The following is a 23,263-nucleotide window of genomic DNA, read 5'->3' on the forward strand; positions in this document are numbered from 1 at the left end:
ATGTTAGGAAGAGCAAGGTTGTGCTCAACTTGTTTGGCTGTTTCATGTTCTTCATTTTCAACCCTTCTGGAAAATGGTACAAGATGAGGACACAGCTTGGCTGGTGCATCATACTTGAGTGGCTGTGTAGAATACAGCCAGTGCTGGCAGATCAGGGAGTGATTTCACAATCTCAGACCTCCAGTAGGCCTCTCGTCTGGTGTGGTCGCAGCGCACAAGAACAGCGTTGTGAGGGTCCTAGGCCCAATCTCAGATGAGGATTGAAGGGATGCATGTGCATCTCCACAAGAATCGGCTATTGTATCACAAGTCAGAATTATTCAAATAAAACATGTGTAGCAATCTTACCGTACACAACATAGCCTATGGAAGATGGGAGTCGGGCCCCCATTGCTGGAGAGTTGGAAAAAAGGGACCAGACAATTTATATGAGCTTAGAACAGCCCATTTATCTAGCACGAAAATGTCTGCAGAAACACCATAAAATGTGGAAGGGCTGGGTTCAATGTCGGGAATTCAGTTGGAGCATGTTGGGCCAGAATGTCGGTCTGTGGACACTGAAGCAATCACTCACAGATCTGAGATCCATTACTCGTTAATGCTGCGAAGATAATGAGTGTACTGAGGCGGAGCCTCTCTTGTTTTGTGATAATGGCGGGAACTGTCAAGAGGTTCTTGCCTCTTTGCCTAACTGCTTTCTTTTTATGTTTGTATGAAAAACAATAGAAATGTTTTTTCTTTAAAGAACAGTGGTGTGAGGGGGCATGACTGTCTGCTCATTTTTTTCTCTGGTATCACTTAGTAATACCTGAACCATTAAAGTGCTTCATTAGCACAATAACTTGCCCATCTTAATGGCCCCACAGACCTGTGGACTGAAATGCATGCACTCAGAAATAGGCATTGGCATATGTCAGCCCAGACTGACAGGACACTAATGAAGACAATAGTATAGATGTTTTTACTAGTTGTCCTTTGAAAACATTTGTTTAGAGCTGTTGTTGGTAGAACGTATTAAAAAAAGACAGTCTTCCAGGTAGGGTTCAAAGACATGTCAAAGTTAGTTGCTGTCTTTGCAATCATTTGAAGCCCAAGCTGTTCTGCATGAGTAGGTGTGACGTACTACTGGAAATTCAGGATTAATTCCAGTTCGAGTCATAACTACTCATAGCCTGTAAGTCATGCCTACTCATCGTAAACATTTAGCAGCAGCACAAGACCTAGGGCCAGATGTAGCAAGCAGTTTTGCCCATTCTGTGTCTATGGGAAAATGTGTTTGTACATATGGCCCCTAGTGTTTGAAAATATATGGGTGTATACAGGCGGTTGTGCTTCTTTAGCAATGCTGGTCTTCTGGTGACATTTTAATGCTGCGCTGGAGAAATGTCTGAATTATCTTGATTGAAGCTCTGTATTTTTCTGACTTTCTACAGGATAAATGTAACATTCTCACTTGTTCTTTTGTCACTTTAGTGAAGGCAGCAATCTAACTCCTGCTCATCACTATCCGGACTTTAGGTTTAAGACCTATGCACCACTAGCATTCCGCTATTTCAGAGAACTCTTTGGGATCAAGCCGGATGATTACTTGGTAAGGCACAAACTGAATTCACAGAACCAACAAAGGTCTTTATGATATTGTGCTTTATAAAAAATCATGGATAAATATGGGGTTCAGCTTTTAGATTTCATTAAAGTTTCAGAAATATACTTTTCCTGGGTTCAGTCAACTACAATTTAAATATATTGCTGACTTTTTGGGAATTCACAAAATCCCAAGAAGCAATCATGAACATCAGTGCAAGATATAAATTCCCATGAGTAAATAACCCTCTTTATGCTTACTCCTATCCACTGCCTACAGTGTGGACACTCAACAGAAGTAGAAATGGTGGATTGGTGTTTTGGAAAATAAAATATAGTTTTTCTCATATTTTTTTTCTCCTCGTGGAAAATATGCTTTCCTGTGAAGAAACCTCTTTTCCTGCATTCTGTTGAAATGTTGGCAGTGGGATTCCCTACTTCCTATACTTTTCTATACTGCAGAAACATTTAATTCGCTTTTTTTTTCTTTATAACAAGGGCATATGTGCTTGTTTCGTCTGTGGGAATGGCGATACAAATGAATTGTGAATGCCCACAAAAGTATGGGTTTGGCCACATCTCTGGCGCATCCATCTTTTCGGCTTCTTACTCTAAAGTTCTGACACAGAGTAAACGTATGGATTTTCCAGAGACTACGGCTCCATGTACTGGAGGAAATCTTTGCAGAGTCTAACTCTGTGATCAGAGATTTCTGAATTGCGCCAACAGATGTTTCCCCTTTGTGCACCAGAGGAAATCATATGTCTGCTAAAATGTTCAAGAATCTGGCCTTAAGTTTGTAAATCGGCACAAACTTGCCGTTGTCAGCCCTTTTATTTCATTAAATTTTAAGTGAAGGCTGCTGGGATAATTGATATTTTAGCAACCCAAATATCACTGCTGGTTATGGCAATTATTTCTGCAGAGTGTGATAATTAGATTTAAAAGCCCATGTGAATCACGTTGATTGCGTTTCAAATGAGAGCTCTTGTGTGGTAATTGACCAATTTATGCGCTGTGGGGAGGACGTGTTATTTCGAGCAAACCTTCTACTAACCTTGACCTGGAAATACTGAAGCAAAAAAACACCAAGAAGGGATCATAACATTAATGTATGTGATGTTGAAGACCTGCAAGGAGTGTACCTGGCCGGGCAGTGGACATCTATCTCAGCTGGACGTTCTTCCTGTTTGGCTCTTCATAAAGTCTTCTTTTCCCTGGTCGCTACCAAAGAACAGGATGAGAGAGCACTGGGATATGAGATAGGTATCAGAAAATTAGAAATAGAATTGTTGGTCTTAATATCAAATATAAACTGGTCGGTTATACAGAGGCAGAAAATCTGTCAGTTTGGTGTTAAGTTTATACGCTGAAAACTACAAAGACAAAAACCTTGATGCACAGCCTTGAGAATTATATGACTCTCAAAAAAGACTGTGTGTCAGAATATCATTAGCAAAAATATAGCCTGACAGAAATAGGGTGCCCTACATATCGTTTACAAAAATTTCGTCCATTGGCTGTAGCTTTTCTGTAATTCACTTCAATTGGATGATAGTTTTGTAAATGATGTTTAGAACTCACAATTTCTGTCAGATAATATTTTGGTTACATCGTTCTGGTACCCATAGCCCCAAAAGGGGAGTAACTTTATGAACATTTTAAATCTTTAGTTTCTGTCTGTATTTCACTAGCCACGTCTCTAAACTGAATGAATACTAAGTTACCTCAAAAAATGAGGTCCCACCTGCAATAACTTACCTAGACCGCGCAGTCCGCCTATGAATACCATGCAGGGGAGTCAGTGACCAGTTAGGTCTTTGGGCACTTCATCTCACAGTTCTTCAGTTCCTCATTGGCTAGAAAAACAAAAAAATGAATACTCATAGGTTCATGTCACAATTTATCCAACTTTCTCTGTGTTCTGGGTATTCCCAGAGTATTTATGCAAAGTCTCTACTGTTGTGGCTTCACAGGAATACTTTCTATCATATATTTTTCTCATGTATGGAAATCCATGTGTGCATTTCCTAATGCAGCAATGTATAGCATAAGTATATTTGTACTTTACTCTTTTTTTTGTTTTTCCTCTGGAGTAATATTCGTCCCTAGTGATAACACCTTTCCCCTACACCAATAGATTTGGGGACATTACTCTCTTGTACACATCTTGACAATGTTAAGGAACCAACTGTATCCATGGTGAGAATGTATCTGACAAATGACTATGAATGCCCACAAACTCATACGTTTGTAGGTGTTCACCTACAAACTGACAGTTGATATAGACACAAATGCCCAATACCTAACACTGTGAGCTGATTACAGATAAGGAAACTTCTATATAAACAATGGCACTTGCGCACCACAGTGTCACCTAGGCGTGTAGATACCTTTGTGAAGCAGCCCCTGACGGTGCTGTACGTCTTCTGTATGGGAAGGAAGCTGCCAGGGAAACTTATGCACAGACTGGACAAACAGTGCACATTCTCTGCTGGGATTCTTGGTGGATACTCTTTGCCACCTTCTCCAATCCACACTGCCACTGAACCACACCAAGCATTACAGATGGTTCAGTTTTATTAGTTTATCACAACAACAGAACAGTCAAACAGTGGAATAAAATATAAGCATGTTTAATGTATTTATGAAACAATGGCATCCATGCAACCTATCAAATTCCCATGTAAGATCTCTTATTTTTCTTATGCTGGTACACTTCCCATTTTTTTAAACAATGACTAGATAATAACCTCTTTTTCTCTTCCAATTTGGCTCCTGCAGACTCCCGCAAAGCAGGTAATTGCATTTTCTCAATGACTCGACAATGCTTCCTTCTTCTTCGCTCCTCAAACATCACATTACCATGCAAACTCTAATTCCGATCATAGTCAGACCTGAAACACACATGCGTACCACGTACCTCTGATGTGATAATACTTGCCACTGGTCTTATAGAGGCGGCCATGACGGACAAAGGGATTACCTAATTCAGTAGCAGCTTGGAAGTGAAAATAGTCTTTCCCTGTCAATTTGCATTGACAGGGCAGAGCTGAAGGGCAGCATAGCATAGACATTGTCCTTAGGTACAGCAGGAAAAATCTAAAGGAAAGAGGACGGACAACATTTTCAAAGTTCAACAGTTTGACACAGCTAGATTGAATGAATTACTTGTACAAGCCATTATAGGACCCAGATCTCCACTGCTTACCCAGGCATAGGATCATATCCTTCTCTGGAAGAATCATTTCTTGTGTTGCAGGAGAAGAATCTATTCCTCTATGCCACTTCTGAATGTACTTGTCTAGTTCTCGAAGAAATAAACTTCTGCCATGCGCATCGATGATTCTCTAGTATCAGGATCCTAGTAGTCCCCAGCAAGAATTCTAACCTATATTGTTACTAAAGTAAACACATAATACATTCTTACTGTTCCATTGTGAAAAAGACAATTCTTCTCGAATTCTTTGGCCATGATTTAATAGATGTGTTCATTGTATAAAATGAAAGCCTGTGTGAAAAGCTCAGACAATAGCTTTGCCCTACTAAAGAAATCTGAAATGGCATTCTAATAGACTAATGCTCATGTATGGCTACTCCATACACAGGAGGATCAATGAGGCCTGAATATTATTCTGGCGAGTTATGCCTTTCAACCTATGGATCTCATTCAACTAAGGTTTGTAATTTGGAAGACATCTTTGACAGTTGCTGTTACTTTGCGTGTAAAGTAAATGAACAAACAGGTTTGGTCCGAATGCAGTTTTTTATTGAAAGAATGTGACCCAACATGCTTATCTATGCAAACCAAAAATAAACCAGGAAAACATTTTCCCAGAATGCACTTTTGTCCCACTGAGGAATCTCTTCACAACCTAGCCTGTGAGGCAAGCTCTAAATTTCTTGACACTCATAGTTCACATATTTCTAACATATGGTGGAAATGTTCCCATTAGTCAAGCCACCTGACTCCTATAAGAGATGGATTGCGTCTACAACATCATTGCCTTTTTTTCTGTGTATTTAGTGAGTATTGCTTTTTGGCAATCACTTCAAAGTAGTAGACTGTGATTTGCTATCTGTTAGACAAAGTCTGTACTCCTAAAACGTTAGGATTATGCTCTAACTACTGCCTAATCCTAGTATAAAACCAGACCAACTTCTCTCCATTCCCACCGATTTGTGATTACTGGTCTTGGGATGAAAGGAAGAAGGGGGGGCAAGATCTAAGCCAAACAAACACTAGGCAGCTTCCTTCAGCAACAATAGTAGGTTGGCAGACTACAATTACTGGCGGCAGCTGTTTGCCCACCGTCAGCGGAGGGGGCATCAACATTTCTCCTTATCTAAGGTGGTAGAAACACTAGACCAGTCCTGGCAGACCATTCAGTCACACTCCACAAAAAGCAGGGATCTTCAGCAGTACTAAACTGTTGCTCCTGGATCAAACAAACCTGACAGGTAGGAAGAGAATATGCTCTTGAGCACTACCACAATTTATGTTCAGTCTATGTTATGGAACTCAGCATCACAATTAACAGAGAAAAAAGTGAGCTAAAAGCAATTTAAGTATGTTCCCTTCAAGGGTGCAAGCACGCTACCGTTGTCTTAATTATCTGTCAAAAAACGCTGTGCAGACGCGTCTTAGATGTTGAAGCTGTGCCTGGCATGAGACTAATTCACTGTTAGATGTACACTTCCAAGAGCACATCCCAAGCATAGCTGACAAGCCTGTCTGAAAACTTCCACTTCCCATTAAATCTCAAATACCGGTGGATCTACATAGTTAGGTACCATAGGGAAGCGTGGGCTCTCACATAAAACGCGTGCTTAATGTGTAGCCAGTTCTCAACTACACCTAAATGTTGTCTTCTGTTCTTGTTTTAGTATTCCATCTGCAACGAGCCTCTCATAGAACTATCCAACCCTGGAGCCAGTGGATCCATATTTTTTGTAACCAGCGACGATGAGTTCATCATCAAGACGGTTCAGCACAAAGAGGCCGAATTCCTGCAGAAGCTGCTTCCCGGCTACTACATGGTGAGTACCTGCCCCGCATGTTGAGTGTGGTAACAGCGACGTTGGTAGCTTGGGCTTTATGCTGTGCCCCACACACTCTGCCGTCCGCTCGGCAGTAGGAGGTGTTTGCTTATGATGCTTTCTATTGGAGCATTGACAAACTATATAGGAAGGTATTTTAAGGAGGTCTATGATTTCTCACACGAGTACTCAGGGTAAAGTTGGGGAGACAGTGTGATGTCTTCATGTGTTCACCCATCACTTGAATGCTCCCTTCCAGCAAGGGAACCAATAGAAACAGCAGAGAGTACCCAAGACGAGTAGAATGCACGGAACAAAGGGAAGACAACTGTTTACTCCCTAAACCGGAGAAAAGAAAAGTGAATAACCAATGTAGTTCTCACCATTCTGTTTTTATTTGTTGACTGCATAGTGCAGCTGTCAGCTCCCCTATCTGTTGTTGTAAAGAACAGGCACTGTCTCCACAGCAACAGTCGTTCCTACTGATTAGATGCAAGAGTTTAATACAGGCCAATGGTGTATCTGCAGAAGGCGAGTTCATAAGAAATGAAAAATATATCAATTCAAGAGACTTGCTTGTCTGTATAGTGAATGTAATCCCATACGGACAACGAAGCATGCTTGAAGAGATCGACAAATTTTACTCATACACTGCGCAACTTTAGGTAAGGCTTTACGTGGGTTTAGAATAGGAGAAAAAGGAGTTCTGAAGTATTGGCCTCATGCACGGAAACCCGCGATAGGCAGGCACAAAAGTGAAAAGTGGAATTGTGATTTACAGCAAACATAGGGGGTCATTCTGACCCCTGCCGGCGGCGGATGCCGCCAGCCTGGCGGGAACCACCAGAAGACCGTACTGCGGTCAAAAGACCGCGGCAGTCATTCTGAGTTTCCCGCTGGGCTGGCGGGCGACCGCCAGAAGGCCGCCCGCCCGCCCAGCGGGAAACCCCCTTCCACGAGGATGCCGGCTCCGAATGGAGCCGGCGGAGTGGAAAGGGTGCGACGGGTGCAGTTGCACCCGTCGTGATTTTCAGTGTCTGCTATGCAGACACTGAAAATCTTTGTGGGGCCCTGTTAGGGGGCCCCTGCATTGCCCATGCCATTGGCATGGGCAATGCAGGGGCCCCCAGGGGCCCCACGACACCCGTTCCCGCCAGCAAGGTTCTGGCGGTCAAAACCACCAGAACCAGGCTGGCGGGAAGGGGGTCGGAATCCCCATGGCGGCGCTGCCTGCAGCACCGCCATGGAGGATTCCTCAGGCCAGGGGAAAACCGGCGGGAAACCACCGGTTTCCCTTTTCTGACCGTGGCTTTACCGCCGCGGTCAGAATTGGCCTGGATGCACCGCCAGCCTGTTGGCGGTGCATCCGCGGTCCCCGGCCCTGGCGGTCTATGACCGCCAGGGTCGGAATGACCCCCATAGTATAATAATGCGGGTGGATGTACCTGCAGCATGGCACAGGGAAAGAGGCTTGTCTTACGATGTCACCCAGTGGAATCTGACTTTTGTCGGGTGAGTGGTACAGTCATTCCTTTGTTTGGTGATATGCGGCATGTTGAGGGAGTCAAAGCTTTGAGCACAGGCTCTGATTGGCTGTTAATATCACCAGAACCATCTATATGGACCTGCCATAGTGCCATCTACAGCAGAAAGCTGACACTTGAAAGAGTGTCACCCTTTTCCACCACTTGAAACTTTAAGGTGGTTTTTGCAATACATCTTTAAGACAGATGACTTGGAATTGTGCCCCTTCCTTTCAGAGTGCGCTCAGTTCACTTGAGGAAACCCCAGGGCCAACCCCATTCACCTTACTCTTAATCCTTCTCATTTACTTCCAAGGACCATCCCTTTCACCCTCTTCTTTGCACCTCACCTGCTCCCTCTGATGAGACTCCGTGGATTGGGACTCATCTTCCACTTTTCTGCTAATGATATACAAACATATCTCCTTTACGAAAGGCCAGTGACAACTTCTCCCATTGGGTGATGATCTGCACTTCCCCAAATTTGGGTGTACACAAATTACGTGCAAAGGCAACTCATGGAATATTAATCATATCATATGACTGCATGAACACAAACACCCCATTAACTACAATATATACATACAAAACGTAAAACGTTTTATGGAAACTATAAAGAAAAACACTATTAGCCAATACATGGAACAGAAACAAAAAGATACACATATAGGACATGCACAGACAATAGTTGTATTAGGAAGAAATTATATACTCGCATTGCATACATTGTCAATTTGTGAAATAGAAACAAACCACTGCTATGAATGAAACAAACCATCAGATCAACAACTAGAACAACTAGAAGGCTGTGATAGATCCAACCCCTAATCTACATTACATGATGGAACTCCTTGAGAGCTAAACATAATTCAGAGGTAAATACTTCAGCTACTAAAGTAAAGTGAAGAGCTATTTAAATGAATGGTTGTAAGAAAGTATTTGAGCACTTTACTTTGTCATCAAACTTTCAAAATTGTGTAAGGTTTTCAATTTCACAATGTATATCTTTATAGACCCTGCAGCAGATGTGATACAGTTCTTAAATATTAAGTTATCCTTTTGGCATAGCTAGTGTGAGTGGTCTTTAGCATGGAGGACATGTGATTGCATGTCACCTTTTCTTTTTCAGAATCTGAACCAGAACCCCAGGACCCTCTTGCCAAAGTTCTATGGACTTTACTGTCTCCAGTCAGGGGGCATAAACATTCGGATTGTGGTGATGAACAATGTCCTACCCCGCGCCATGAGGATGCACTACAAATACGACTTGAAAGGGTCAACATACAAGCGCAGGGCCTCGAGAAAAGAGCGGGAAAAGTCATGCCCGACATTTAAGGACTTGGATTTCTTGCAAGACATGCACGAAGGATTGTACTTTGATTCGGAAACCTACAATGCTCTTGTGAAAACGTTGCAGAGGGATTGTCGGGTAAGTACACCTTTGGTATGTACCCAAACAGGAAGTGATGTTGAGCTACCGGGCTTACATAGGCATGTCTCATTGAAATGTCAAGTGAAACGATGATCATTTGGACTGCAAGCGCTTTTGTTGGCAAAAGAACAGTAGGTAATTTTTCTGGAAGTGCTCAGTTTCTTAACAAAAATAAGCCAACTGCTCAAAGCATGTTACTTAAAAGGAAAGCATTTATTTGAGGTACGTTGGCCATATTTTAAAACCATTTATGGTAACAAGTAGCAGGCAAGTGGTAAACCCTATAAAGCAATGAAGCAGAACAATGCATACAATTTTAAGTGATTTGGAAGATGCTTCAGCCTGATCTAACCACACACTTACTGCTTTTATGACTTGTTTGAAAGGGTGTGGAACCAGGCACAGGTAGTGGACAAAAGTAAATGCCCAGTACTCACAGGCCATGGCCTGAGGAGCGGTTGCCCTTTTGACCTGTGGCAATATATGTTTGTTGATACAAATGGTGTAGGCGTAATACGGATCTGAACTTTCCCTGATACCATTTTAGGTGCTTGCATGAAACAGTTCTTAAAAAAATATTGCTTTAATTTTGTATAGTCTTACCTTGCCTTTCCAACTACGATCACAGGACACGGGTATTTATATAAAATAACTGAATGCAGTTTAAGTCGCTTCTTATTATTTATTGTGTCGTTTTTCTGACAGGATTGTCAGCCTACACTATTACTGTGCATTAAGCCATGTGCCACTTTGAAACTGTGGATTCTGTATGCAACAGTCTGACCACCCAAACGCTTTTAGTGTGCCGTGTGTGGATGTTACTGTATTGGAAATGTTGTTAAACAAAACAGATTGTGTAGAAAGAACACTACCGCAGTATGTTTTGTGGATTAGCATTTTGTGGTGTTTGGTGCTGCTTCTAGGTCACGTGTACACTAAATGGGTCCCATTGTCTGGCAAGGGGTGGTTGGCTTGAGTTAGTCTTGCTAAGCCGCTGATCTCATGCGCAGCTGCACAGTGAAAGGAAGATGGGGGGGGGTCTTACTGAAGACATTGTTTGATTTCCAGTTCTGTATGTTCTAAAAAAAAAAAAACGTATACCAATTCCCACTTCCCAGTGGCAATGTTACGTTGCCAGATTCAACTTCATGATGTCAGTGGAGGAAGCAAAAGATAGAGAAGGGACTGCAGAAGAAATTAAGAAAATCACAAAAATAGCCCAAGAAGAAAAAAATCACACAAATAGCAAGACGTCAAAAATGCATTTGACATGTGTATGTGCTCTATTGCTAGCCATCCCTTCACGACACCCCAATTGTTTGTATTGTCCTATCATTTGTTTAAAAATTGAGTTTAACATGACCAAGTTAGAACATGTTAAGTTTAAATCCACCCACCCACACGTACACTCACGCCACAATATAAATAACTCTTAGTACAGACGTCTTCCATTACGTTACTTTGAATTACAAACTGTGTGTCTAATGGAGTTGTCTCTGAACAGTTCTTAATACTTTTGGAAACAGAACAAAAGCACCAGAAAGCTACATTATGTTTGCGTTGGGATATTGATCTTCCTTCATTGACCATTTTCCACTGCACCAGTGCATTCTGTTACTCGGTTTCTACATGTGAAATATGCACTGCACCTGTGAATTGAACAGACAGCAGGCAACGTGCTTTGGTTTTTGACAACTTGAAATTGATCAATTGCACACAATGGGCGAGTGAGGGCTTCTTGGAGAAGTTGTGTGTGTGTCGGGCACACTAGAGCCACCCTAAATCATGGATGCATAAACTATCTGAAGATGAGTCATAGCAACCTTGAGCCAACCTATTTCAAACTTGAGTCATTCCTGGCCTACGCCAAGTCATGGGTGAATTATAGCACATTACAGGTATCCCAAGCCCCATATAGGGCAAGGTATTCTTAAGTTATCCCATGCCATGAGCAATCCAGGTCGTTCATGAGCTACCCAAGTCCTGAGTGAGTCTGGTCACCCCTGAGCCATTACAAGTCACAGGTGAGTGAGGGCACTCTTCAGGTATACTAAGGTATTGTAAGTTGGACTATTCATGAGCTGTCTCAAGTCATGGGTGAATCAGGGTACCTTTGAGCCTTCCCAAGTAATTTGTAAGACAGGGCACCCTACTAGTACTCTGCCTGTCGTGAGTGATTCTATAATTGATCCAACAAGGAAAAATTATGATGGTGCTAAGAATGGGAATGTGTAGATTTTAGATTTATGGGTAAAATGACAGTAATTGTGCATGTGAAATTGGATCAACAAATATAAGTTGTCTGAAATCACCAATTATGTGAAATATTCTAAAGCTTTCTGTGAGCAATGATGATGGTGGAAGCTGTAGCCATATTTCAGGGGCATCTGGACTTAATGCATCATGTATCTTCACTACACAAGCCCAGTTGCATTTACACGTTCACATAAAGCCAGATTATTACTGAGTGTAATTTATGTTGAGCCCTTTATGTTGTGCCCATGCTACTATGTTCATATACCTTTTTTTGGGTTGCTTACACAGTACATAGGAAATATAATGTAGCTCTTGAAGGCTGATACTGATGGTCCTGTGATAGAGGGCCCTTGTGAGCTTCTGTTTTTTCTGGGGGGCGGTTTCTGGGGATCTGTTAAGTCGAGAAAAAGAGAAGAAACAGGATGTTATCTGCACAGATTAACTCCCCTAAGAGATCACTGTGCTCATCAACCCAGAGGACAATTTATTAACCCCTTTAAATGTTCCTCCTCCTTGAAAAGAGCCCCTTCTATGACACTGTCAGTCCGAGACATGGGCTGGGATGAAGTATTCTTCTCCGAGTTCATCTGCTCCTTCCATGTCAATGCAGATGTTAATAAAATCAATTTTCGACTTACTAAGGGCTTCATTACTACCCTGGCGGTCTTAGGACCGCCAGGGCCATGGTGGCTTCAGACCACCGCCAAAGCAGCAGTCCAGCCTCCATATTATGACCGTGGCGGAGCCGCCACGGTCTGACAGCCAGCACTGTCAGGTTGCTGCCAGTCAACAGCCTGGTGGTGCCGGTGGTCACAATCTGCCAGGGCAGCACAGCAAGCAGAGCTGCCCTGGGGATTACGAGTCTCTTCTCTGCCGGCTTTTGCATTGCGGTCCCACTGCCATGCAAAGCTGGCAGAGAGAGGGTGCCGGGGGCCCCTCACTGCCCATGCACTTGGGATTGGCAGTGCGAGGGCCCCATGGACAGCCCCCTCGTGCTTTTCCCTGCCCGAATTGTGGGCAGTGAAAAGCACGACAGGTGCTATCACATCTGATGCACCACAGCATTGCCGCCAGCTCGATTACGAGCCGGCGTCAATGTTGTGGACTGATTCCCACTGGGCCAGCGGGCGGAAATGCAGTTTTTCTGTCCTAAAGAGTTTGGACTCAAAATGAGGCCCTGGGCGCTGAAAAACTTCGACCACTATGGCAAACTGATACGTGGCTTGATTTAACCACTGTAGCATGGTAAGTGGAGCAATCACAATCTTGAAAGTGAGCTTAAAAAAGTTCAAACCTAGGCAGCTGAATAAGCATATAACTTGAAAAAACGAAATCAAGTAAGCACTAAAAACATCCCAGTAGGAGGTCTTCTGGTATCTTGGATCGAGATCAAGGGCCTCTGTGCCATGCACAGGACATTCTGGAGCAAGACCCCTGCATCCTGCAGATGCTAAGCCCTCACTATATCCTGACCAGTACAGCATCCCTTAACCAGAACACTGATTATAGCTGAGACCATCCACCAACAAATATAACACCCACAGTGGCAGGGCGCCGGGTGTACGAGGCCCAGAGCTAAGGAGCACCATTATCGGTCCTTGACAGCCCAATCCATCTACCTCATTTTTATAAAAAAGCTGAACCTAGAAAGAGACCTAAAGAGGGTGGGTTAATAGGTCAGCTTACAGACTCTCAATTCACAAAAGCACTTATCACAAAACGTATTTTAGCACAATATACTTAACAGGTTATTACCCGAATTGGGTCAACATCGGAAGTCCCGAGTTGGAACATGAGAGGAGTGCTAGTTTAAAACAAGAGGGGTGTTTCTCCTTATGGAAGAGGACGCCTCACACATTTATTTCTGTCATGCTTCATCATTGGTGACCTCTCTCCATCCTGGTAGGTCAAGTAAACTTGCCCCCTTTTATCTCTAAAACCTAGTCCGAATACTAATCTTGAGTAGTCTCCACAAATACCTCACTCCCCCCCAGACAAACTAGACCTGCAAGGCCAGAGTTAATCTCATTAACAACTGATTAAACTAATTCTTGTGCACATATTCACTTATGTTTTCCTTTTCTCTGTGTCTGTATCCACTAAAGACATTCCTGGAAGCAGTTGCAAGGCTGCCAGTAATGTTGGTGCTGTGGAAACCAGTAGTAATTCAGAGCAAGCCTTCAAAATCTGTTACTTACACTGTTTGCTGGAAATCCTAAAATATGTGCTGTACAAATGTGCACAGGCCACAGCTCTAACTAAATGTGCCTCTGCACGTGGTACATTAAAGAGCAGTGAGACGTACGTCTTGAAAAGAGGTGAAATGACCACTCTGCTTGCAGAAATATGCAGCCGCAGTGCTTTTCTCCATCGGCTTCTGCTGCGGCCCATTCAGTGATCTGCAGACGGATCAGTGGCTCAAGGAAACTGGACACCAGGAGCGATGATTCTTTGTTTCGCTCTGATAACACTGAAGAACAGAGGCATGAAGACATATGCGCTGTTAAGGAGGGTGCCTAAATGTGAAGGTTGGCAAATCTGTAAACGACTCTACAGTCTCTCTGAAACAAGGTGGTATTCAGTGGCGTAGCAAGAGTGCCATTAACCCTGATGCAAGCCAGGAAAATAGGCCCAGGGCCAAAATTGGAAAGTCAGATGCAGCCATAATATGGGTGGAGAGGATCCCTTGCCACTGGGCCCCTGTGCCCCTGTGCCCCTGCACCTGCAGTACTATTTAGAGTTACGAACTTGCTGAAATTGATTTTTCGCCCTCCTTAAATTCTTAGAACTTTGCAAGAAAACGAGAAGAAAAGTATAGGGGTCACCCCTCATTGAGCAACCAACCGGAAGTGGCCACAGATCCTGGTTAATAGGACAAGCACAAGCTTCCGGCTCTACTTGCCCTGCCGCAAGTTTACAAAAGAGGTTTGTTTCATTTGCCTGCGCCCCACGACTTTTCCTGGGGGGCGTAAATTCCCTCTCAGACCTTTCCCGGCTAATTAACATCACAATGAGTTCACCGCTGGGTCGACATTGTCACACTCTCAGGTGAGATCAGCTCATCAGCGTTCAGCCCCCGCCTGCCCGCTGAAAGCACACATATGACGTGCAGTTTTATGATCGGATAAGGGCAGCAGGCAGTTTGTGTTTTCACGGGCTCCAAAGCAATTGTAGGGAGTGTGTCTGTATGGGGAGCGGTGATTTGTTACCATGGAATTCATGTAGCACATTCTCTCTTTGTTGTGGTTTTCCATTTGGGTGTTGCTGTTGGCAGTGTTCAAGGATCTTGAATTACGGAGCAAGTAAAGCAGATTTCTGTTGGTAAAACTCTGATGTGTTATCCATTTTTGCCTTCGACCCAACCCCCTGAGGATAGTGTTAAATCCATAACTTTTCCTGCAGGAATAAGTACGACTAGACCAATTGCAGTGAGATATTTGACATGGCATGCTGCCTACCAAATGTTTAAAGCCCATGAGGAGGTGCAACAAGAAGGTTTAGATAAATACAATGAAAAAACCCTAGCGGCTATTGTGAGTTAGAATTGGGCTGTGTACGGTTCTCAGCAAAATGAAGAGATTTTGGAGCACAAGTTGAATGAAACCAGGAAGATTTATTCCTCGTAAGGACCCACGACCTGCTCCTTGCACTGCAGCACCGAAGTGTCTGCTAGGCTTCCATTCTAGAACCACTTCACAGTTCTATACTCTACCACTGCATTCATTCTGCTACTTATCCACATACTGCAGGCTGCCTCTAACAGAATGCACAAATGTCACTTTTCACGCCTCTCATCCTACTGAGGCAGGAATTAAATGAGTAGAAAATTGGTGACAACAGAAAATAAGATAAATGGACCTCTGCTAAGTGGCTGGCTTAAGGTACCAAATTTATTTCTGGGTGGTGTCACTACGGTTCAAGGGGAGTGATGCTCAGTGAAGCAGTAGTTAGTGCCATTGGTGGTCTCCAAAGAGATGCAGTAGCCAACAAGCTGCGCTAAATGAAACCATAGTGGCCTTCATATGGTCCCAGTTACCAACCTTTGAACCAGGTCCTGCATTGCCTTACCTGTTGCAAAAAAAGCAAATTCCATTACATTCACAACAGGATGTAGGCAGCAAGAGCAAAAAGACTTGGCATGGGCTGTGCATCTTCTTTAATTATGGCTCGGCCTAGCTAAGATCCTCCCCTTTCCTGAATTGGTTGACCAACGGCAGGCTGCACAAGGTGCCTGTCTGAGGATCCCTTATTTGAAAGAGAGGTTGAGCAGGCTACATTTCACCCATCCCACTTTCACTACAGCTGGGAGATTCATCATACTACTTTGCCATCCTAACAGGTGTCATTATCGTGTTGGTCAATGAAGAGGTGATAGAAGGTTTTGATGTTCAGTTTAGTGGTGTGGACTACGCACAGGGCTGTGTGAGCTATAGGTTTTGGCATTTGGTGGACCCATGAGTACGAACCATTGTGCTTTGTCTGGCCTGAAGTCGCAGTGCTGTTAAGCACCATTGCTCTCTAGCCATCAAGCTACAGAATTGTGTTGCGTGTTGATGTTTCATCAGTGTGGCCCATCATCAGCCATGTTGCTATACACGTTACCCTCCCGTGACCAATTTACACTCTTAACAGTGGTGATGTCTTATCACGTGCAAACTTTAGGTAACCTCTTCCCGCGATCATCAGTTGACTAATGATGCATTATCTTCTAAAGAACAATTTCAGACCCCATTTTGTAAGCTCCTGTGCCCGTAGGGGAACACGTAGAAAAGCGGGTGGTAAGTTTGACACATAAATGCCAATTTGGGAGAGACAAATGCTTCTGGGAATAGAAAGCTGCTCATGTTGAAAAGAAATACATGGATAGGGCGTAATTACACTTATTGACTCGGTGTTGCTGTTCAGGTGCTAATTCATATTCAAGTAGCATTTTAACCCAGATTAGGAGCTATTGCTTTGGTACAGCTACATTAGGCACTAAGCAATTACTCCATGCCGCTCCGCCCGCTGCAGTGCCTACCACGGGCTGCTTTTAACTGTTATTGCATTTGCAAAGAACACTGTGAACTTGCTGGAGGAAATACCGAGATAACCTTTTGAGCTGGCCCATTTTCCAACAAATATGATAGAGTGGTTTCCAGCCAGGCCTAGCAGCTCTCTCGATAAATAGGTTTTCAGTAATACAAGAAAGGCCTTTGCAATCTCGGGGCGCTGACTCACTGCCTGCATCATCTCTCAGCGAGGGACGCTGGGCTGTTATTTAAAGGGCCCGTGGCTTCACACGTCTTTGCGTGTTTTCAGTGTGCTCTACCTGCGAAGACTGGCCAGTGTGTGTAATGTTATACTTCTTCCACACAGCTTTAAAAAGGGGCTCTCAGTCAGACGAAAAGCCTGACAGCATTTTAGCATTCTGGGATACGTGGAAATGGCTAAAGATGGAGTTTAGTTGCATCGTTGCACTTTATTAATTTGGCGCATTGCGTTATGAAGATCAGATTACACCACAAGATTAATACATTTTAATTAAAGCGCGTTGTGATTCAGCATCCTTCAGAAACCAGAGATGCTGAAAGAACCTGTGTGGACCCTGTGTGGCTGAGCTGCAAAAAGAAAGTTACAGAGCAATCAACAACAGACTGGTTTCTCTTTCTCAAAGTCTTGGGTTCACCCCTTACCACCACCAAGGTTCAAATACTATGATTGTGTTCGCCTTTGACCTCCCCTAACTGCGTATGTTTGCATGTTATGTCATTGGTGGTTTTATAGCATGCTGGTCACCAGTGAGGGTATCCTGGTGCTCTGTAGTAGTTGGGTGCGGCCATCCCTGGGGGCTTACTCAAAAAGATGGGACTTCAGCTTCTTGCGAAAGTCAAGAAGAGAGGGGGAAGATCTGATGTGAAGTGAAAGGTCATTCCAGGGTTTAGGGTCCAGGTACGAGAAGGTGGGCCTCTCCCCTTCCGAAGTCCCACCCTTGCCCAAGTCATTGGGTCCAGAGTGACAATGAGGTTACAAACTGTTAAACTTTATACTCAGATAGGTAAAAAACACAGCCTTCTGTTTGCCTTGAGCCGCAGCCATCAATATAAGGGCACCAAGAGAGATGTAGACGTTGGGTGGACTTTCCCTCGTAAAAGGTGGATCGCCACAGACCTCAGCATCTGCTTTAGGGTGGTGCACCCAATGCAGCTGCACCTGGAGTTGACTTAGGTAGGGGGTGCTGTGTTTAAAAATAACTTATGGGTTTAAAAGAACCTGAACTTCCTTGTGCATCCAGCTGTTTTAGGCAACAATAAAAATGTCAAGATAACTCTGGTGATTAATGTTACAGCTGTTAAGAGATTCGAATTTTGTCTACTGGCAGGTTTGACTCGTCATAAAGTAGCACAGAAGGATAATGTGCCTGCTGCAGAGAGAGTGAGTGAACTATGAGTAGCACTTTAAAACAATGAAATGTATGTCAGAGAGGGACTATGGAGAGATGTGGGCAATGTTGGATGGTGGTAGTGAGGGAATCCATGGAGAGAGAGGTCATGGGGAGCACCAAAAAAACTTGCACCGGGTGCCACCAGCGCTAAAGCCAGCCCTGACAATCTTGAACTAGTATCACACTCATTCCCCAGAAACAGTGAATGGATTGCCAGCATCTAAAGCCAAAGGTCACTTATTCAATTTCATACCCTTCCCACCTTGCAACACAGCTGTTGACTCAGGTCCTACTGTAATTGGATGCCCACTACTGGTAGTACCATAAGGCCTGACCTCCGCTTAGGAACTCAGCGGACCTGAACACCCCTTTTAAAAGCAGAGTAGCTAGAGAAGATAAAAAGGAACCAGGCAGTGGTGTACTGCAGAAGCTCAGGTTGCAGGGGAGTGTGGAATGTGGTAGAAACTGGACTATGCTTTAAATATGGACATAAAACACAATAAAGAGTGGAAATTGGAAGAGAAAAATGTCATATTAATGATTGTATGTATTTAGTGCTCTTGATATATCTTTAAGTGCTTGATGCCCATTTGAATGGCAGCAGCTCAGGAGCTAAGGTTGCATGAGAACAAATGAGTATTCAGGGATGATTTGAAACTGAATAGAAATCTACGCAATCTGAAAAGTGAGGATGTTTCATTGACACCTCCATTTAAAGTGAGTTGGTGCAGTCCTAGTGGGAATTGACCAAGGCAATCATTACAAATTGAAAAAGGAGAAGGTGCTACACATTCATCAGACAAGAAAGATGGCACATATTTTGTCAACAGGCTCAAAATGATATTTTCATTAAGAGATTGTCATCTAGGATAAATCCCAGGTTTAATAGTCAGTGTTAGTCCAATAAGCAGGCCAACTATGTATGGAAACCAAACTTTTACAGTGGAAGTTTCCAAGCTGCCCCTTTATCTTAAAGAATTTGAACTCAGTTTTATTCAGGTTAGCTGGAGTGGCTGTTGTTCATACACACCTTGATATTGTTGAAGTAAGACAGCAGAGTACATATATTTATTGTAATGGGATTTTATCTAAAGTGTTGATGATATGGGTGTCATCTGTATAGATCTGTACATATAAATCTCATCTCTGAATGAGACAGTAGAGGAACTGCAACCTGTCAACCCCAGATGACTCCTGAGCTGCTGCCCGAAGAAGAAGATCCCAAAAGTGCCACCTTGTACATACGCAAGGAAACACTTTTGGAGGTGGCTGCCAGGTTGGTGACAGTAATTGTTATTGTATTTATATAGCGCTTACCACCCCTGACGAGGAGTTGAAGCACTTTTTGCCAGTAGCACGCTACTCCAGAACCAAAAAGGATTAGTGGTGGATTAGTATGCGGAAATATCATTACAGTATTAGCATAGGGAGGTATGAGTTAATTTGAGCGGAGAACATGAGCCTGTTAGTTTGTTTGAATAGAATAATGGAGGGATAGAGGAGAGAAGAATCCAAAAGTGTTAATTAGGGGAACATAGTAATGAGATGAGGTTTGGGGTGAGTAAAGGAGAGGTGAAGGATGAAGAGTCTGTAGAAAGGGATTAGGGAGATCATAGTAGTTAAATGGGGTTTGAGATTAATCAAAGGAGAGATAAATTAGGGAAGAATTTAGTAGGCTGGTTTGGGGAGATCCAGGAGGGTAGAGGAGGGAAGAGTCTGGGAAGGGTTATTTTGCATCATAGTAGTAGAATTGGTTTGGAATGAGTTAGAGAGTGGAGACAGAGGATAGATTGATAGAGGTATAGGGTGATGATCTGACAGAGTAAAGCTTTGAAGACAGTCATTTTTTCCCTCTTGCACAGTAGGATTAGGGCAGTAAATATACAGATACATGATTACATAATTAAGGGAATAATGTGTAAGGAATATAATATATTGAGATTTAAAGGCGGATCGTATAAACACAGGCTTTCAATAGTTACAGTATTTGAAGCTAATTTGTGTACTTTTAGAACATTATTTTATCTTTCATCAATATTTCAATAGTGAAAATGCTTCTGCATAAATAGTTAAGATAATATTTACCTATTGTGATAGATAAAATAAAATCAGAGACTCATAAGCATCTAATCAAGCACCTCATATAGAAAACTATGCAATGATCTATGAACCGAACATGTCAAGTGTAGAATAATATATATATATGTATATTTAGAGTGTGATTCATACTGTACGCATAGCCTTTTGATCTATATCATTGACAAGGTTAACCTTCCTTCCCAATATAAGATCAGAAAATCCATGCAGTTCCTAGTAATGTGAGGCCGTTACTCCCAACGCAGTTGTACGATGATTCCATGGTACTAGATGTTGCTCCAGATCTTGGTGCGTAGATGGAGGTGGTTCTCAAATATTTTTTTTCTAGCACTTCTTCCTTTCCACACTGATGGGGTTTTGACTGTGGGTGTACCAAGAACAATTGGCGATGGCAATTTTTTGTGGATACTGCAGCTGGCCTTGAAGGTGCTGTGTGGTGGCAGGAATAGCCAGGGATGCTGATGTAGTCATAATGAAGACTGGAGATAGAGGTCGAATTTGACATCTGTTTCAGAAAGCTTGGGTGAGTACACATAGCTATGTGTCGCCTTTGTAAAAACAAAAGAATACACACCTTTCAGTGATCCACTTAATAAATCTAGACTAATAAGCTAGTGGCTTCCGTCAACCACAAGTCTATTCTCAATTCATATTCAAGACTGAAACTGCCCAATCAGTTCTTGAATTAACTTCCAAGGCTCTCACTTTGTACTGAACGTAGAACATAATAGATCGGATGAATACGGAGTGAATGTTAATTATGTTTTCCTTTTTTCAAGGCACTGAGTACAACGTTTCATGGCCATTTCAATACTTGCTAATCTGTTGCCCGTCTTCAAGCAAGAGAAACGTAGCTGCCTTAATTTATTTTGAGCAAGAGCTTGCCACGAAAAATAAAACTAATTCTTTTCTTTGGTCATCCATCTTTTGAAAGTCTGACTTTATACCCTTGCATTGTTGCCCAGATCTAATTCCAACCTTTTGTGAGTTGTATTTTGGAATAAAAGGTCTGCTCCCTTTTGTTCATGGCACAGTTCCTCCCAAGGTCATTATTCTGGTGCTTAGGTTTTCCCACATTAGGTTTGATTTAGTCTAATGCACAGGGCCGGTTTTCCAGGTGGACATCAATGAGAAGTTCTGTGCATGACTCATATCAATAGTACAATAAATTGGGCTGAGCACAGATCATTCTTACTTAAGCTTACCGCACGCTTGTCCTTAGTGGGTGTTGAAGAGGTGAAGCTGTTCTGGAACAATGTGGGCAGCTTCTGATCACGTATATCCGCTTTGCTGAGCATCACATTTTACAGCAAGGCTTTCATTTCTCTTTTATTTCTACCATTTGTTTGGTCCACCACGGCACACTGTTTTTATTTGTTATTCCTTCTATTTGTGCAGCAAGCAGAGTCCAATATATTTTTACTCCTGCTACTACTACCATTTGCATGATCCAGCACATTATCCAGACTGTTGAACTATCATTTATCTCTGCAGTCTTTCATGTGCTAGTTCCACCATGTTTTACCATCTCCACTCACAAGTCTTTTTTGTGATCCTTTGTAACACTTTTGTTTCTTTTCTATTCAATTTGATAATCCAGTGTGATTTACGTTTCTTTCTTCTGTTTGATGGCGCTAGGTGAGTCACTGTTGTTTTTGTCTTATTTCTTCCATGTTTGCGCAGGCGTGACTTACTGTAGGCCACATATTTTAGCTCTTGTTGCTTACAATTACTTTGTCTACAATTGCCTTTGTCTTTTCAATCATTGCTTTTGAATTTGCATTGTGCAGCCCAATACACAATTTTGTTTCTTATTTCTTCCATTTGTTCTCTTCTGCCAAGTTAGCTGGGTATCCTCTCTTATTCCTTTATGCCTTCCATCTGCTTGGCACACAGTATTTAGATGTTGTTTTCTCTTCTGCTATTCTATCAGTGCTGAAATATTGATATGGGGAGGAGTCAGTTTAAATTTGTGATGACGCCTGTAGGTCCTCAAAGACACACGGTGTGAGTCACAGGGAATATTCTACGTCTTACTCATGAATGACCAGTATTAAGTCACACTTACTGTTAGAAAAAAGATTTGGGAATCAGGGTTTGATGCATAGTGTTTTGGTAGCTTGTTTCGGTTCTGGTAATTTATGCTGTTTGTTGCTGATTGAATTGGTAAGACAAGTACATCTGCTGCAGTGAGTGCATGTGGCTTTGAGAGTGATAGGACAGGGAGGTTTACTTGAAGTTTTTAGGTTTTTTTTTCTGGTAGCCGCACATGTGAGGAATTGGCCTGATCACTAGGCGGACAGACCGAATGAAGAGGTTTGGGGACAAAATCACTCAACTGGTTGGCGGACCAGTACTTCTGGAGAGGCTGCGAGAAGTAGAGAGCTGGTGGTCAAAAGGGACTGAAGATAGGACAGACAGATCCAGGAAGTTGGGAGTGACTGAGAGGCAAGTAATGGGGATGGTGCAGAACCACTAGGATGATAAGTGGGTGACTCTATAATAAAGGGTTATAAGACTAGTAGGTTAGGTTTTGTGAACAGGCAGCACAAAGGGATGCTAGGTGGGTTCCACAGAGGGAAAGGTCTATTCTGCCAAAGTAGGTGGGTCAGAGAGTGAATGAGCAAGAGATGATTTGTAATCATATTTTGGTTAGGTTCAGTCTAAAAGGCATTGGAGCCAGGTGGTGCATTTTTGTGATGTATACACCTCCCTCATTAAAGCGGCCTACCGCACAATATATGTGGTGTGTAGTAGGCTGCTGTGTTCTGCTCAAGGCACCCTGAAGGTGTGATCATTTTGTCTAGGAGCTCTTGTCACCAATCCTCCATGCATCTTAGAAATGTTGGCTGTAATTCTAAGGCAATGCTGCCATGGACTACCTTTCATGGGAATCTGTCCAGAACC

At 42.9% G+C, this 23,263-nt stretch overlaps 1 protein-coding gene across 2 annotated transcripts in view; it reads left to right on the plus strand.

The window, feature by feature from the left end:
* PIP5K1B (phosphatidylinositol-4-phosphate 5-kinase type 1 beta) overlaps nucleotides 1-23,263 on the plus strand; it is a 331,727-nt gene that overhangs the window by 200,345 nt on the left and 108,119 nt on the right. For both annotated transcript variants that reach the window (XM_069228675.1, XM_069228680.1), the window contains exons 5-7: nucleotides 1,474-1,591; nucleotides 6,472-6,624; nucleotides 9,277-9,576. In XM_069228675.1, coding sequence (XP_069084776.1) covers nucleotides 1,474-1,591; nucleotides 6,472-6,624; nucleotides 9,277-9,576 — 571 coding nt within the window. The remainder of the gene's footprint in view (nucleotides 1-1,473; nucleotides 1,592-6,471; nucleotides 6,625-9,276; nucleotides 9,577-23,263) is intronic.

Source organism: Pleurodeles waltl, chromosome 1_1 (genome assembly GCF_031143425.1).
Source record: "Pleurodeles waltl isolate 20211129_DDA chromosome 1_1, aPleWal1.hap1.20221129, whole genome shotgun sequence".
Taxonomy (NCBI): domain Eukaryota; kingdom Metazoa; phylum Chordata; class Amphibia; order Caudata; family Salamandridae; genus Pleurodeles; species Pleurodeles waltl.